Genomic DNA, 18,565 nt, shown 5'->3' with positions numbered 1-18,565 from the left:
AATCCTACTAAATAGAAAAGGGCATATTAGGCATTTGCTTGAGTTTATTTTTTTTAGAAAAAAAAATATTTTTATATGAAAGAAGTTGTGTTTGTCTAAATTGTCTTTTCTTTTTTTTTTATATAAAAAACTACTTTTTTAAAATATTTTCTTCTCAAAAACATTTTATTATAAGATTTTATCATCATTTCTGTCTCTATCACCATGATCACATTTTATCATATGCTGCTTAAGTTATATTTAAAATTTATAATAAATAATTTAAAATATGATATAAAATTACTTTTAACTATTAATAATTTCGGACATGCTATAAGCTAGGTTGTGTTGCTTATGGAGAGAATTTGTGGGGGTGCGAATCCTAAAGTTAAAGTTATTAGTCGGTACGAAATTTTAATTTTTTTTGTCTAGGATGCTTAATTTTCACAAGGAAACATTAGTTGTGGCATGCACCGTTGCACCTTCATATGATGTTGAATAAACCTCATTATGAGAATGGATCCATGTCTAGTTGTCCATAGAATTAGGCACTAGCACATAATCAATCGATGAGAAATGTTAGGAATATTCTCTAATATATTATTTTGAGCACATTTTCTTTTATTGATTAAAATTTTATTAAAAATTATAAATTTTTATAGATCTCATATCTTATTTAATGACTCTCTTGATTTTATAATTTTCAATAAATTTTAATCAATAAATAAAAATATATTTGACTGTGTTGAAGAGAGGGTTAATAGTACTCATCTATCATATTCAAATGTTGCACGAAGTTGTGAGGCAAAATAGTTGTCAATTTGTTGACACGCCAAGTACCATCATGCATAATGTCACGGAGAGACAAATTGACATTAACTATGTGTTTGTGTTGTGTGAGACAAGACATGAACCCAAATAGTGCTTGTATTTGTCAATAAGCTCCACACCATTTTAATCACCCAACAAAAAAGTGTTAATGTGGTGTGAATCTTTAACACCTAAGCCATCATCACTCTTTAGGAAACATATTATGTATACATTTTACCAATCAACATCAATGTTAACAATATGAGAACCTCGGGTGCTTACACTTCAAATTCGACATACCAATCACGGCTCATAGAGGATGATGTGGATATGCAAAATATGATATTTGCGTTGGTGAAGCGCCTCAAAATACCAAGCTAAGGTGACGTTTCTGTTTTGAAGAGCATTGAATGATAGACTACCTACGAAAGACGAATAAAATAAATATTATTGTGGAGGACTCTAAATTGTTTTGTCCATTTTGTCTTCAACATAATGAGTCTCTAAATCATATCTTCATACATTGTAACGTTACTTCTATGGTTTGGAACGAATGTTATAAGTGGTTGCTCCAGACTTTGCGGTGACTGCTCAGGATTCACTTGATGGCCAATTTTGGACACACTCGGCCTATGTAGATCATCTGCAGAATGTCAAATTTAGAAGGTGGTATGGTGCGCGGTCATCTTTCTTATTTGGAAGAAAAGGAACAAATGCATCTTTAGTCAACATTTAGCAGACTGATGGTACAGGATATTAATTTTCTGGTTTGGTCTGTGTGTGTGCACTTTTGCTGATTTATATATATATATATATATTTCAAGATAGATGTGCAAATTGGAAGTTTCAGAGACATAAAATTGTTACTGAATATATGGAATCGGACAACCTCATTGAAATCATATAAACATACATAAATACAAAAGAAATGTATGCCATCACTCATCAATATACCAATATGCCATGGTTGTTCTATGCATATGCAATAAGACTGCTATGGATTGGTAGAGAGGAATGGCATGGAATAGAATTTTTTGTCATTGGATAGTTAAAATAGGATGGAATAGAATGGAATCTATTTCATCCTATGCTTTTCTTCTCTAATTTGGAGATGGAACCAACTTCTTGTTTAATAGTCTCAGTCCTTACCATTCCGCTTACTTCTTGAACAACCGAATGGAAATTTTCCTATACACTTTTCAGATTATTCCACTAGCCTATGGGAAGCATATCAGGTGAGATGAAAGCATAAGAGGAGCTAAATTCATGTATAGATATATAGATAGATAGATCATGAATAACAAAATCTGATTTGGTAATGCTAAGATTTCCAGTCTCCAAAGGAAAATATAAACTGCTACAAAAGCAGAGCAGAAGTACACAAAATATACAAACTGAATAAGAGAAGGAACAAAAAAAGATTCCTTTAAAAGGATTTGTTAACTTGTATCCATTGTTTAAAAAGAAAAGGAAAAAAAAAGGCAAGAATATTCTCACGGACCAAATCTACTTTGAAATAATTTGTGCATTCAATTTGGTTTGTTTTCTTAGAATATTAACATCCACTTTTTCAAGCAAGTTCAAAACTTCAAACTAACGACGGCTACTGTTTGACAAGCTGCCAGACAAAATAGTGCAAATGAGAAATCTGATCTCTGATTAATCAGCTGAAGCTTTAGAAACCCTTTTCCAATTACTTTGTTAAGGGGGCTTGAGTAATTTCACTAATTTACATATTTATAGTTGATACTGCACAATGGGTTAAGCATTCCTTAGACCATCATTTCTATTCTTTATTTCATAACTTTCCCTAGCTACAAGAAAAACAACTGAAAGCAATGATTGTGGTAAACTCATCACCAAAATATAGTATAGGCTTTAATGAGCACAAAACACAATAGCAGTGGATAGCCTCTACAATTTTATTTTGGACATGTGGAAGCACTGAAATGTACAAAACTTGTTTGGTTGTACAAGACAATAATTTAAATAAAACAATCAAATAGAACTTTTATAGGACCCCAATAGGTATTGTTGCCTTAAATAATACAATTGGTTGTACAAGACAAGAATTTAAATAAAACAATCAGGGATATTGTTGCCTTATGAACAAAAACTTTTGACAGAGGTTGATCTCCATTTGACCACACCCTTTAGAGCAATGAACAAACCAATAGAAATGCCAAGGAGACAAACTTGGATTCTCCCATTTCAGTTAGCTGTTTCAGCATGAACTCTGATTAATTACATCACACCCTATGTATGTAGTTATAATAAAAGTTATAAAGACTCGAGTTCCAGAAAACTTATTTTTAATCCATCAAGAATCTCATATATAATATAATATATACAACTTATCTATTCCACAACTCACCCAGAAATCATAAATTAGAAAAACAAAAAGAAAAAAGTGGCAAACTATAGAATAAGCAAATGCAACTGCAACTTTATAACAAGTAGATGCAATTAGAGTTCACCTACCTATTAATCTCAATTTGTGATAGCAAACGTACTGAGAATATCAGGCCCAAGAGGATCTCCATCAAACCGGCCCATCTAAAAGATTATGTGTAGAAGCAGGAAACCGATAGAACATTAGCAATGCTCTGCCAAGTATCATAGTTTGTTATTCGTGTAACAACCTGCAAAAATTCAAATTCATAGTTTGTTATTCGGTTATATCACTTTTGGTGGGAAAAATATCTTGTAATCCCTTATAAATACAAATATCATCTAATAAAATAAGGCAGAGAAGATTCATGCTTAGCTTATATTGTAGTTTAGTAAGCCTAATCCCAGAAATTGCCATCAATTCTGGTCCGACCTGCCCCTGACCATGCCGGAACACAACACCCGCCAGTCAGCCACCGAACGCCTCGAGGAGGCAGTCCAAACACTATCCCAGGCCCATTCTGCCATGAACGACAAGCTCGAATCCATCCTGGATCGTCTTTCCTTGCTTGCGATTCCTGCTGCCCCTACCACTCCGACATCGCAACCCAACCAGCATCACCATCACCTGAAATTGGAGATTCCACGGTTCGACGGCCAAGACCCCTTAGGGTGGATATTTAAAATATCCCAATTCTTCGACTACCAAGGGGTGCCGGAACAGGAACGCCTCACCGTGGTATCCTTCTACATGGACGGGCCGGCACTTTCCTGGTATCAATGGATGATGCATAATGGCTTCCTCAACTCTTGGCCAGCAATGTTACAGGCTCTTGAGTCCCGATTTGCACCGTCTTTCTATGACGACCCGCACGGCGCGTTATTCAAATTGTTCCAGCGCGGCTCCGTCAACGATTACTTGACGGAGTTTGAACGTTTGGCAAACCGGACCGTCGAACTCGCGCCTCCTTACATCCTCAGTTGTTTTATCTCCGGCCTCCACCCCGAGCTCCGCCGCGAAGTACAGGCTCTGCAACCTGTCTCTCTCCCACAAGCGGTGGCCCTTGCAAAACTGCAGGAGGATAAGATCCTCGACAGACGCAAAGGTTCGCGATACCCCACACCCACCCAGCCTTCTCCGTTACCCTCCCATAACCACCTTAACCCCATCCCAAGCAGTCACCCCACCCCATCATTCCCCTATACACAGACCCACCCTAGTCCCACCCCCTCAACCACATCCACACCCACCCCCAAAATTCCAGTTAAACGATTATCCCCCGAAGAGCTTGCCGTTCGTCGCGACCGTGGTCTCTGCTACCACTGCGACGAACAATGGACCCGCGGCCATAGATGTAAGCCTCGTCTTCATCTATTCATAGCGGACGAGGACGACGAGGTTACACCTCCCTCCCTGGAACCTCCGACAGACCACCTTTCTCCCCAACTCAGCCTGAACGCCTTGGCCGGTTTTCCAACCTCTGAAACCCTTCGTCTGTTCGGCACTATCAACAACCATCAGGTGCTTATCCTTGTTGATAGTGGAAGCACGCACAATTTTATCCAAAGCAGAATCGCAAAGTTCCTTGCCCTTCCTTCATTATCGACAACACCGATGCAGGTTCTCGTCGGTTCCGGTACTTATCCAAGGGCACCATTTCACGATGGATCTCTTCTCCATCCCTCTCAGCGGCGCAGACCTAGTTTTAGGTATTCAGTGGCTTCGGGAACTTGGGCCCATCACCACAGATTATACCCGACTTACCATGTCGTTTACTCACCTGGGCCAGCCTATCACCCTTACTGCTGATGTACCCCCCCACCCTAGCTCCATTTCGGCCCAACAGGTCCGACGTTGTCTCCACACCAACAGTGTCTCGGCCCTGTTCCAACTAACGGCCAGCCCATCCGACGTCTCACCGTCCAACACCCCTGACCCTCCCCCAGACATCTCCTCCCTCATTACTAAATTCGCCCACTTATTCTCTGAACCGACCTCCCTTCCCCCTTTCCGCCAAATTTCCCACCACATCCACCTTCATCCTCACACCTCCCCTGTAAACGTCAAGCCATACCGATACCCATACTACCAAAAAGCCGAGCTCGAGAAACAGGTTGCTTCAATGCTCAAAAATGGCCTCATACGCATCAGTCAAAGTCCGTTCTCCTCACCGGTGTTGCTCGTCAAGAAGAGGGACGGCACATGGCGGTGCTGCGTCGATTATAGAGCCCTTAACGCCATCACGATCAAGGACCGTTTTTCCATGCCCACCATCGACGAACTCCTGGACGAGTTGGGCCACGCACGATGGTTTTCTAAGCTTGATCTCTACCAAGGTTTTCATCAAATCCGAGTAGCAAAGGAAGATATCCATAAAACTGCGTTCCGCACCCACCACGGCCACTATGAATTCCGAGTGCTGCCGTTTGGTCTATGTAACGCGCCGGCCACCTTCCAAGCTACAATGAATGAACTTCTCAAGCCTTTTCTCAGGCGATTCGCTGCGGTTTTCTTTGATGACATCCTCATTTACAGTCCCACACTTCCGACACATGTCCAGCACCTGGCGGCGGTCTTCAATACACTCTCTCAGGGTGAATTTTATCTCCGCCGCACTAAATGCTTATTTGCTCGCCGCACCCTTCAGTATCTGGGCCATATTGTTTCTGACAAAGGCATTGCCCCGGACCCAGACAAAATTCAAGCAATGCTTTCCTGGCCTACTCCATCCATGGTGTCCGAATTGCGTGGCTTCTTGAGCCTTACGGGGTTCTACCGCCGTTTTATTCGCGGGTATGCCTCCATCGCCTCCCCCCTCACCTCACTCCTCCGCACTGATGCGTTTCAATGGAACTCCGATGCCCAGGCGGCATTCGTTCAACTCCAACAGGCCATGACTCAGGCACCCGTCCTCGCTCCACCAGACTTCACTGCACCTTTCATCCTTGAAACGGATGCATCTGGGACCGCCATGGGCGCTGTCTTGATCCAACGAGCCCACCCAATTGCATTCCACAGTAAGGTGTTCTGTGACCGCCTCCGGCGAGCATCCACATATGTTTGTGAACTCCATGCAATCACCGTGGCCGTTCGCAAGTGGCGCCACTACCTGCTGGGGAGTCACTTCATCATCAGAACAGACCACAAAAGTCTCAGAGATCTCATGAATCAAACGATTCAGACCCCTGAACAACAGACTTACCTCACAAAGCTCCTCGGGTATGATTATGATATTGAATACAAATCCGGCGCGACAAACATCGTTGCTGACGCCCTCTCTCGAATCCCAACTCAGGGGACCTTCCTCTCCCTTTCTTTACCAAATTTTGACTTCTTGGATCAGCTGTGCCAATCACTGCACTCTTCACAGTCCAATACCACTCTCCTACAAGACATCCTCCAACGTCCAGACCTTCACCCTGGTTACACGACCAACCGCGAAATGATTTTCCTCCATAAGAAGCTCTGGCTCCCCTCAGATTGCTCCTTCATTCCTGCTCTTATGGACGAATTCCACTCCACTCCGGTTGGCGGCCATTTGGGTTTTGCCAAGACACTCCACCGAATCCAAGAGAACTTCTACTGGCCATCCATGCGACAGGACATCCGCAAGTTTATCGCCCATTGCACTACATGCCTGCAGACTAAGTATGAAACCAAGAAACCTGCCGGCTTGCTGCACCCATTACCAATTCCGGCAACCCCTTGGGAAGAGCTATCCCTCGACTTCATCTGCGGCCTTCCACCTTCACACGGCCATTCCACCATCCTGGTCATTGTAGATAGGTTTTCAAAAGGCATTCATTTGGGCGCCCTCCCCGCTCACTATACAGCTCATTCGGTTGCTACTCTCTTCTTCAATCTTGTCTGCAAACTCCATGGGCTCCCTCGGAGTCTGGTTTCCGACAGAGACCCCATCTTTGTTAGCAAATTCTGGAGGGAATTATTCCGGCTAATGGGCACCAAACTTTGCATGAGTACAGCCTATCACCCGGAAACGGACGGCCAAACCGAGGTTCTCAATCGGGTGGTCGAACAGTATCTTCGGGCCTTCGCGCATGACCACCCCCACTCCTGGACGCGCTTCCTAGCCCTTGCCGAGTGGTCCTATAACACCTCATTCCACTCAGGCACCGGTTTCTCCCCCTTCGAGGTCACATTTGGAAAGCCCCCTCCCTCCATCCCTCAATATTTGCAGGGTTCCTCTCAGGTGGAAGCCGTGGACACCCTCCTCGCGAATCACCAGCATATTCGCTCCGTGCTCCAGACTCGCCTCCGCAAGGCCCAGGACAACATGAAGAAGGCAGCAGATACCCACCGCCGTGAGGTCTCGTACTCCCCTGGAGATTGGGTCTATGTGCGCCTACGACCCTATCGTCAATCCTCTCTCGCTCCGGGCTACTGCAAATTATCCAAGCGCTATTTTGGCCCATTCAAGATCCAAGAACGCATAGGTCCAGTTGCGTACCGCCTTGAATTACCACCACACTCTCGTATCCACCCGGTTTTTCACGTTTCACTGTTGAAGCTCCACCCCGGCGAGACTCCCACCACTCCTGGCTTTTTACCCGAGACCACTAAGGGAAACGACCCCATCGTTGCCCCGCTCACTATATTGGACTGGAAATTGGATGCGTCCACCTCCCCACCATCACGCCAGGTGCTCGTTCAGTGGAACGGTCTGTCGCCGGAAGATTCGACTTAGGAAGACTGGAATGATTTGGCTGCTGCTTATGTCCTTGAGGACAAGGACATTTTTCCGCCAGGGGGTATTGATAGCAAACGTACTGAGAATATCAGGCCCAAGAGGATCTCCATCAAACCGGCCCATCTAAAAGATTATGTGTAGAAGCGGGAAACCGATAGAACATTAGCAATGCTCTGCCAAGTATCATAGTTTGTTATTCGTGTAACAACCTGCAAAAATTCAAATTCATAGTTTGTTATTCGGTTATATCACTTTTGGTGGGAAAAATATCTTGTAATCCCTTATAAATACAAATATCATCTAATAAAATAAGGCAGAGAAGATTCATGCTTAGCTTATATTGTAGTTTAGTAAGCCTAATCCCAGAAATTGCTATCAATTTGTTTGTTGAAAGCAAAAAAGGATGATTTTGATTTGAGGGAAGAGATATTTCACAGAACAGTAATTTGCAAGAGGAACCTTGGGAATAAAAAAACAAAGATGTCACTCTCATTATCTATAGACACCCATATGTCATAAACACCTATTTGATACTCTTGTTTTTCTCTATCTCTATCTTCCTATCAACATCATATTGCCTATCACACCTACACTTCTCTCTCTTTGTATCTTTATCCTTTTTTCTTTCTTTCTTAGTAATAACCTTTTTCTGTGTATGAAAATTTTCTATTGACAGTTAAGAAAAAGGACCATACCCTTTAAGATTTCTATTACCCATGTTCTGCCAATGTTGAAAAAACATAACATTGGATGATTTGAAAGATGAAAATATGCATGATGCTTGCTTAATGGTAAAAACTAAATGAGAGAGTCCTACTAAAAAGAACAGATTTAGCATTTGATGTGCAAGCATGATATTTTGGCTTGGGACACATTTAATTTGGCAGTTTTCTGGATGTTAAATACCATCGGGTTTATAAGTAAAAAGCTTTCTTGGTTTTACTTTCCACTCCTCCAATATAGCTAATGAATGAATCATGGTTAGCTTTTAAACCTCAGAAGAGAACCAACAGAATGCACAAACAACTTGTTTTTCCTTCAGTAACTAATCATGGTTTTACAGGTCTGAGAGAATAAAAAGGGACAAAATCAGAGAAAAAACATAAAATCCTAATTGTCCAACAGTGAAAAGGGACAAAATCAAAGAGTGCATTAACAAAAGCGAGAAAAGGAAACTTCATTTGCCAAAATGATCTGCAAGTATCGTGATTTAACATTTAGAAAATAAGGTGGAGAGGAATGTAGCATAAGATGCACAGCCCTACTGAATATAAATCACATATTGCAGGCTGTATTTTAAACACAATATACTACCAATACAAAAAAATAATTTGCTCAGAGATAAACATACCACAACAATTTAAAAAATATCATGAAATAAAATAGAAATAAACATACCACAGCTTGAATTTGACAAGAACATCATTGGTGGCCCAGAGTTTGATAAAGTAAGCCTTATGATGCTCTTATGTTCACAATTACCAGCGGATGAAGGAGTTTCTGAAGCTGTAAAATTCCCTTTATGTGCAGTGTCACCGTGGAACAAAATCAACCTTACACCAATGTACTTGGGGGTTCCCTCCTTTCGAACTGCTACCACCACCATCAACATGTGGCCACACTGCTATGAATGGGAAACTTAAAGGAGAGGAGAGAATAGAGTAGTCAGGAGTTTTTATTATTATTATTCTATAGTCAGGCAGTTGAATGAATACAAAATGGAACTATTGTGTCAGTTTGCGGGATGAAAAAACTGTGAAGCACAAAGACAGTGAGCAGTTATCTTCTCATCAGTTACTTTTTTTGTGTACACGTTCTTTTTTCCCATTTAATCATTTCATTTCCTATTTTATCCTTTAATTGATGCATAAATTGCCGTTGCAGTAGGTGGGTGCAGAATATTTCAGGGGGAAAAACGTATAAAAAAATGTGTACACAAAAAGGGGATGTCCCCTTTATATATTGTTATAGATTATATGATATAAAGTAGTTAAGTAAGTCAGATTTTTGTCATGAAGGTGTAAAACCTTTGCCCTCACTATTTGTAACTGATATAGTATGCAGCACATAAAATCTCAATTACTATCAAACAGTTTTGAGCTACAAGAGAAAGCATGAGGCTGAATCAAAATATTAAACCTGAATATACAAGACTTGGGGAAGAACAATCTCCTGCTTCAAACCAGGTTCAATTCTAGTGTTAATTCTAATTTGGTTCAGATAAAGACAATGAAAAAAATTAAAACAACTCATAAGAAGCACGAAACAAGAAAATAGAAAATTGAACTCTACTATGTGTGAATGTGTGATGGTATTTATTTGTGCCCTAGAGTTACAGGTTACGTCGTCCTTCATAAATAGTTAGCAAGAAAGTAGTGAACATTTGACCATCTTTTGGGGAATGTTGACTTGAAACCATGTATGTATAAGCAGTTCATTGATTCACTGTGTTTAAAACTTTAACTTTCCAATCTTAAGTACAAGAAGAAAGCTCAAGACAGCAAACAACAACCAAAATTGGGGGACCACGTTGAACAAAATGGTAGAAGAGATTAATACATTTAGCCCAAATGAAAGAATTAACTGGATAAACTTATCAAAAGAGTGTCAATTAATTGCTTTGTGTAACATCAGGGGCCAAAAAAAGGAGAAAAGGGCCTTGTTGAGCAGAACCTTCCAAAGCCTAAACTGAGTGTTACTCTTGAAAGAATATGCAAGGTTAAAACCTTCCTCAGCCTTCATTTTGACTTGCTTCTTTCAGGCATGATGGTCTAACAATCCTTGAGATACGAAGTAGCCAGTGTTAAAAGTTCATGCATTTAAGCCAGCCCAGTTCTTGAAAGCAATAAGCGCTTCCATTTTTCTAAAATTCCTTTTCCTTAACTTTGCCACTTTGAGCTTTTTATGAGTCTCCATGAATGCTTGCTTGTATCTCCACTTATCAACAAATACTCTCATCTCATAAGCTTTCTCCACAACTTGCATAACAGCATCAAAGAAACCTCCCTTGACCATAGCATACAGGAATGCATCAACCAAATTGTGGTCAAACTTGATCCCCTTCTGCCCATCCAAAGATAGCTTTCGCTTAACCTCGTTCCACAACATCAGCACAAGAAAATATTTCTCTGCCAAGACATATCCATTAATCATGGACAAGTATGTCTGATCATTTGGCTCAAACTGCAGGAACATCATCCTTCTGAAAGTCCTTCTTGCATCTTCTAGTCTCCCAGCTTTACAGAAAGCATGGATGATGGAATTCCAATCATGAGTACCTACCTCAATCCTAGGATCCTCAACCACCTCATCTAAGAAAGCTGCCATCAACTCAGGCCGATGATTCTCCATCAAACCTGTCATTATAGTTAAGTAACTCCCTTTCAAATCAGGAATCCTTGCATCTCTCATGTCCCTGAACAGGGAAAACGCTGACTGAAAATCCTGGGCACACATGGCTGCTTCTACCAAAGCATCATAGGTTCCCACATCCAACTGAAGACCCGAATTACTAATCTCCATCACCATTTGAGTAGCCTCAGCAGTTCTATTTTCTTTGCAGTAAGCCTTCAAGATAGGTATATAGACCCCAAGACCCACAGAAGCCCCCAGAGCATTCATCTCATCAAGAATGCTGTGTGCTTTATCAGATAGTCCAATATTAACACACGCATTAACAATACCATACCCTATAGACTTATCAATCATAATATCCGAACCCTCTAACTTCTGAGCTTCAACAATCAAACTAGCCAACCCCTTGATATTTCCCTTCTGAAAATAAGCCTTAACCACTTCACAGAAAGTTTCAACACCAAAACCCCAATCCTTCCCACCACCTCCATCACCAAGACATTTAACAACAGTTGCCTCCACAGAAGCCAAATCCCCTGACTTAATATACCCACTAATCAAACTACAATAGAACCACTTCTTGTTCAAACAACCAAACCCACCCATCAAAACCTCCAACTCCCTTATCTTTTCTTCCAACCCCTTGAGTGCATACAAATACCCAAGAAACCCGAAACTGAACTCATCAGGCCTAATCCCTAGATTTGACATCGTCCCAACAACCCTCTCAGCATCACTCACAGACTCAAGCTCACAGCAGCAACCTTCCAGAGCTGCATTGCAAGCACCAACATCAGGCTTCATGAACTCAATCCTCTCCTCAAGAGCCACCCAACAATTCTCCTCAAAGACCCTCAAAAAAGCACCACCAAGGCCGCCACCATTGTTCTTCCTACTGATCTCAACCAGCACAGGGCCCCACACATGGAAGGGCACAAAGAGCCTGTTCCTGAACATGCACCTGACAAGTGCAAAGGCTGGTGCAGCAGTGTTGGCATCCCTCATGGAGAGCAAGATTTGATGGAGGGTATGATGGTCAATGAGCATGGGGTTCTTCTCCATGAGGAAGAGGGTGGAGGCAAAGGCCCTCTTGAGGTTGAGGGTGTCACCAAGGGAGGAGAGGTGGATGAGGAGGGAATTGGTTAGGGTTTTGGGAGGGAAGGAGTGGTGAGTGGTGAGGGTTTTGAAGGATTTCCATGCCTCATCAGTGTTGCTTCTTGTGAGGGAGTTTTGGAGGGTGGTTTGGAGAGTGGAAAGTTGGGAAGAAGAGAGTAAAGTTGGGGACTTTGGAGAAGGCTCTGAATTGGGTTGGTGTTGTTTTTTGGTGAGAGCAAAGACTGAGGGCTGAAGGAAGGAGTAAAGGGTGGGGGTTTCTGTGGTTGAGGAAGAAAAAGCTCTGTGGGGAAGAAGAAAAAACACAGCTTTTTTTGCCATTCTTCATTCATTAATTAACCATCACCAACATAGCTCTTTTTCTGAATCCGAGAAACACTCGTATGGTTCTGTGGACACTACCCTAATTGGACACATCAAATTACATGTTGACACCTCATTGAAAATACTAGTATTATTATTTATTATTAAATTCAAAATAATAAAAATAACATTGCGTCTCTCTCACCTCTGGAGTTAGTTGCATTCTCCGGCAGCGGTGGTGATGTTTTCTGCACAATGGTTGTTCTTCCGTGCAAAAATCAAGTCTTTGATTTTACTTTGTGACAACACTGAGCACTGTATCTATCAACCAATCCAGATTCGGTCGAAACAGGCAACGCCGGTGTTGGAAAACAGAACCTTAAATTCAACAAATCGAGATTCGAGGAAACCTTCCATTGTTGGGTTTTAAGGTTTCGGAGAGTGACGAGGGTTTTTTATTTGAGAAAGAAAACCGATTCTAGAGTTCAGTTTGGAAGGGAATAAAAGTTTGGATAAATATCCAATGTTGTCGTTAAAAGTGTCAAGGGCGAACAATGTCGTTCGTGAAAAATCAAAAAATATTTTTTAGTCCCTGATCTAAGAGGAAATGACAACAAGTCATTCAATTAACTCATCACTATTAACTTTAAGTTAAGTTTTATGCATGTCACACATACAATGCAGACGTGTCAATATTGGGATGTGATGTCTTTTTACTTTTCAACAAGGTTATATTTTTTTCATCCACTTTTAATAGAGTGATAGAAATGTTGATTAAGAGAAAGTTTGTGTCTTTTCTTCTTCTAGTCATCATTAGAGTGAGAGACATGACTCTCACTACCTTCCTAGCTATCGTGACAAGCTTTTTCGTTGCATTATTTGAAGACCAAGACCAACTTATATCGTCTACACTGCATTGCAACGTAAAGTAAAGAATATGGTGTCACTAAAATAGGCAAATTTTTCGAAAGGGGTGTTTTTATAAAATATTTTTTCAAAGGGGGTTCTTTCGAAAAATATTACATGGGGGCTCTTTTCTACGTACTTTACATGGATAATATAGCAAACCGCCACTCCTAGTGGCGAGTTTGCTGAGCACAGCCACGTGGCACGGAAAACGTCACTTGTAGTGGCGAGTTGCCCAGCCTGCAAGTTGCCACCATGACTGGCGAGTTAGGGCAGGCTTTTGGTGCAGGGTGCAGGCCTAAAAGGGGGTGGCAATTGCAACTTGCGATTTGAGTGCAAGTTGCAACTCCCATTGGCAACTCTCATTGTATAATTAAATTAGTTTTATATTTTATTTTGTAGTTTCCAGTAAAATAATTTATATGATAATTTTTTTAAGTAATTATTAATTAAAACTAAATGTCAGCTTTCAAGTAATTTTTTTAAATACATACATAAATTTAAATAAATTACCAATTTATTTTCCGATAAACAAAGTTCAAAGCTAAAACAAATGTCACAAATCTTCTTGATGAATTTTAATATAAAAAATAAAACTCTTTTCAAACTTCTGTTTTCTTCGTTGAGTTATATTTGAAAGGAGAAAAGAATTTTAAACTTTTCGTAGAGTTATTCTAATTTTGCGGTTATCATTCACGTTTAACACTTAATATGAAGGGAATTTTAAAATTTACTATTTTTTACCATATACGTCTAGTGTTTATTCTTATTCATGTCTATTATTTATTAAATTTAATTATTTTCCAGTAAAAAAAAATTTAAATTTCTGATATTGATAATTTTTTGTTACAAATCAAAATAAATTTAAATAAATTACCAATTTATTTTCCAATAAATAAAATTTAAATTATATTACATATATTACACAAATAAATTTAAAAAAATCCCAAAAATACAATGGAAACAGCGTGAGGAAAACTGATTTAATTATACAATGGGAGTTGCCAATGGGAGTTGCAACTTGCACTCAAATCGCAACTGTAAATTGCGATTTGAGTGCAAGTTGCAACTCCCCTTTAGGCCTGCACCCTGCACCAAAAGTCTGCCCTAACTCGCCAGTCATGGTGGCAACTTGCAGGCTGGGTAACTTGCCACTACGAGTGGCGTTTTCCGTGCCACGTGGCTGTGCCCAGCAAACTCGCCACTAGGAGTGGCGGTTTGCTATATTATCCATGCAAAGTACGTAGAAAAGAGCCCCCCCATATAATATTTTTCCAAAGGATCCCCTTTGGGGAAATATTTTGTAAAAGCACCCCCTTTGGGGAAATTTGCCACTAAAATACAACTCATTGACAAATAAATTCTTCAATAATAATACTTAATGTCAATATTGTTACTGAACAATACCTCTAACTACCAATATAATTCAAGAAATTAATTTAACCAAAACTCACAATATAGAACCCATTGCAATATCCACCAACTAGCAACTTACATCATAATTTTATTCACTTATAATACCTCTAAACCAACCACAAGCAACAAACCACCACCAACATACATAACAGAAAAAATTGAGTATTTATAATCTTCAGTTATGCAACCCGTCAATCTCCACTCTAATCTCCTTTATTCACTTCTCTTTAATAGGGTTCATCCAATAAAAAAAACCATAGCTTACAACATGTTGCACATCAAATCACAACTTCTAGACTCAGTCAATACATAAATTTTTCATGACACAAAACAAAGCTACAACAAATAAAATCTTGTGTTAAATGGAAATAACCTTTGGCAAAGGGCAAGTGTAGAACACCCTCCCCGTTTTTTCTTGTTTTTTTTTATGTTTTTTTAGGTTCAAATAACAATCTTTCTCCCATAGTTACATTTCATATAACACTCATTGCATCCACTATTGTTGGAAGACTCAAAATCACAATGACTACCATAACTGTGCATTTTCATTTTGCTTCCACTAAACCCAAATGCTGACTCTCCGCCCATTTGATATCAACCTAGAAAGTTTGATACAAGTCACTAATGAAACGAAAAGAAAAAAATAATTGTTTGGGAGATATGTGCAGATTGATTCGTTAAAGAAAAGAGAAAGAAGATTATATAAAGGATGAGAGGGAGGAAATAATCGTTGACAATCAACGGTCACAAATAAAGGATTATAGTAAAAAAAAAGTAAATCTTTAAAACGGACAAAATAATCCATTGAGAATTTAGTGACAAATTAGTCCAAATGCAATGTGTACACTCACATTAAGGTTAATGATGATGGGTTAACGGAAAGATTAATATGTTACCATTTTCTCAAATTCAAGGGCTATAGAATATTTCTCAACCTTTTAGGGATGAGATTGTCCTTGTTTGACACTTTCAAAGACAAAATTAGATATTTACATAAAAGTTTCAATTCAACAAAGGAAGCAAAGAGGAAGAGTCGTTTTCTCATTTTACAAATTATTTTTGTTTTAATTTTAATTTAACATTTGTATTTTATTTGTATTTTAATTAGGTGTCAATTTTTCATAGCATTGACTTAAATATGTTTTTGTCTCGATAAATTAGCATTTTTTGTTTTTTCTCCTGTAAATTTTTTTAAAAATTTTAATTTTTGTAAACTTGTTTGTTTTTAATTTTGGTTTTTGTAAGAAATTTTATTTATTTTTAATTCATGTAAATTTTTATTTTTTTAAATATTGGTCCTTTGAAATGTAAACTTATGAAAATTATAAATGAAAAAATTTATAATTTTAAAGGGATTAACATTAAAGAATATAAATTCGTAAGATTAAAATTAAAAAAATTAGAGAAATCAAAATTAAAAAATACCAACTTATAGAAATTAAAATTGAAAAAAAATTTAGATAGAAAAAAAAAAGCTTTATCTTAAAAGTATCAAAACATATTTAAGACAGTAGGGTTGTGTCCGGTGTTTCTCGAAGATTCTCTTCATAAGCTGCTTAGTTTTAATCCAATTTTAGGAATAATAATCATAACCTAAGCTGGAATAGCTCCATTGGTTAGAGCATATGGCCCTTAACCACAAGATCTCTTCATATAGTTCTACCTTTCAAAAATATATTTTTAGTTCTAATTTGGATTTCAATATTTTTTAAAAATATCAATAATTAAAAATAATAATATATCATAATATAAATTATTTATTATAAATTTAAATATAATTTATAAGTATAAATATATTTATTAATTATATATTTTAATTATAACTATGCATGGGATAAAATACTAATTATTTTTCAATCACAGTATCGTGACATAAAATATGAAGAATTATAACTTATAAAATGAGTTTTTTAGAGATAAAAACATATATATTTAACTTAATAAAAAGTGAGTCTAATTTTTAATGTATTATTAATGTAAGAAATTTTACACCATTAACTAATAAAAATTAAAATATATGACTATTAAAATAATTATTACAATTTTTGTTTGTAATTATTCACTACTATTGTTTTACCTCAGAATGCATTAAAACGTAATTGATATTAATCTTTTTAAGAGGTGAAACTCAATTGTTTGAATAAAGATATAAAAATATTCTAAATTATTAAACAAAGGGATAGATCCAATAGGGGTGAATTGGACCAATTAAAAATTTCCAAAACTTCACCAATTTTTCTTTATTTTTAAGAAAATTTTCAGAAAATTCTTTGAACCAATTTGATTTGAAAGAACAAAAGTGGTTGACCAATATCTAATCTTTTGGTATTAGTTAAAGTACCTACACGAACGAGAACATCATGAATGCAATGAACACATAACACATGAGTAATAATAGAATGTAAAGGGAAAACACCTAGGAAAGAAGAAGAAACACACAATTTTTCATACTAATTTGATCACTACCAATGTGATCTGCATTTAATAAATCTAGAAATATAACGTGAGTGAGATGGTTAAGAGATTAGGAAATAAGAAAAATGTTAATTATGAGAGTTTGATTTCTCCTGTTAATAAAATTAATATTCTAACAAGCTAAAGTTTGCTAATAAAAAAATTCCAAGAAATCTTATTGGAATTTTACTATACAATTTGAATCTTACAAATACATATCACAATCATTTGCAAAATATTAAGTGTACAAGGTTGTTGACAATCTTGAAATATCTTTCCCGAATCTTGTAGAAACTCACTACAATATTCTCTTTGAGAATTCATCTCAAAGAAACACTCAAGAATTTACAAAAAAATAAGAATTGATATCACCTTATCTATGATGGATTGTAACCTTGAAGCACACTTATCTTGCTTTTAAATGACAACCGGTAGATCCTTGAGAGATCCATGGTTTTTCTTTTTAATTCTTGTAAATCTTTTTACTTTCTCTCTTAAAAATAATTGTTAAGTCAAAAGATATTTGTGTCTTAAGACAAATCAGGACCATTGACTATTTTGATTATATACAAATAAATACAAAGGTTAAAAGTTATGTCTCATGTGATATCAGAATATGCCTAATGCATGGTCATGTGTTTGAAGTTTCAGATGGTAGCAAGTTTAATATATGATATGAAACAATATTAAAAATAACATTTAAAACTTCATTTAATATTTTGTATTTGAAATTCATTTTGCAGGAAGTGTCTTACAAATCATTCTCCTAGAATTTATCGAATTCCATGAACAATAAATGAAATTCAATTTATGTGGAATTGCTAAACAACGTCAAAAGATGTGCTCTGTGTTCCGCTCTTTGACAACTGCGAAATTTATCAGCAAGTGTATTGAGTCACAAGTAATATAAAATGGTAAGAATCGAGTATCGAATCACAGGGAGTTTGTTTCATTCAGAAAAGTGTTCATTCAATAAGTAAACATTTGTATACATCATGAAATGGAGATAAACACAGGATATAGTTGCAATTCTAAAGATAACTACAAAATTAATTATCTAAATATGAAAGATAAACAAATGAATTAAAAATGTCGGGTCCTTCTACTGAGTAACTTGATGCAATTAAAAG

At 37.8% G+C, this 18,565-nt stretch overlaps 1 protein-coding gene and 1 long non-coding RNA gene across 4 annotated transcripts; both read right to left on the bottom strand.

Moving 5' to 3' along the window:
• Positions 1-831: 831 nt before the first annotated feature.
• LOC114387389 lies at positions 832-4,357 on the bottom strand. Its single transcript, XR_003661303.1, has 2 exons — positions 3,271-4,357; positions 832-1,432 (listed from the first exon to the last, which is right to left on the bottom strand). It is a non-coding gene; the product is annotated as an uncharacterized LOC114387389 (long non-coding RNA).
• A 1,219-nt stretch (positions 4,358-5,576) lies between these two features.
• LOC114387377 (pentatricopeptide repeat-containing protein At1g69290) lies at positions 5,577-13,230 on the bottom strand. Of its 3 annotated transcripts, none has more exons than XR_003661302.1 (3): positions 12,865-13,230; positions 9,288-9,510; positions 5,577-8,098 (listed from the first exon to the last, which is right to left on the bottom strand). XR_003661302.1 is itself a non-coding variant. In XM_028347555.1 (2 exons), the coding sequence occupies exon 2, from the start codon at positions 12,675-12,677 to the stop codon at positions 10,701-10,703; it is 1,977 nt and encodes a 658-aa protein (XP_028203356.1). In that variant the 5' UTR covers positions 12,678-12,759; positions 12,865-13,197; the 3' UTR covers positions 10,294-10,700. The 3 variants fall into 3 exon arrangements, 1 of the variants encoding a protein (XP_028203356.1); XR_003661301.1 differs by having other exon boundaries at positions 9,288-9,527; positions 12,865-13,227; XM_028347555.1 differs by lacking the exons at positions 5,577-8,098; positions 9,288-9,510 and adding an exon at positions 10,294-12,759 and having other exon boundaries at positions 12,865-13,197.
• Positions 13,231-18,565: the final 5,335 nt, after the last annotated feature.

This window comes from Glycine soja, chromosome 2 (genome assembly GCF_004193775.1).
Source record: "Glycine soja cultivar W05 chromosome 2, ASM419377v2, whole genome shotgun sequence".
Classification (NCBI taxonomy): domain Eukaryota; kingdom Viridiplantae; phylum Streptophyta; class Magnoliopsida; order Fabales; family Fabaceae; genus Glycine; species Glycine soja.
Note: the sequence above shows the minus strand (reverse complement) of the source record. Positions and strands in the feature narration are given on the sequence as shown.

What these genes read in the sequence shown, in the direction of transcription:
- LOC114387377 (XM_028347555.1), bottom strand. Translation starts at nt 12,677, where the DNA reads ATGGCAAAAAAAGCTGTGTTTTTTCTTCTTCCCCACAGAGCTTTTTCT.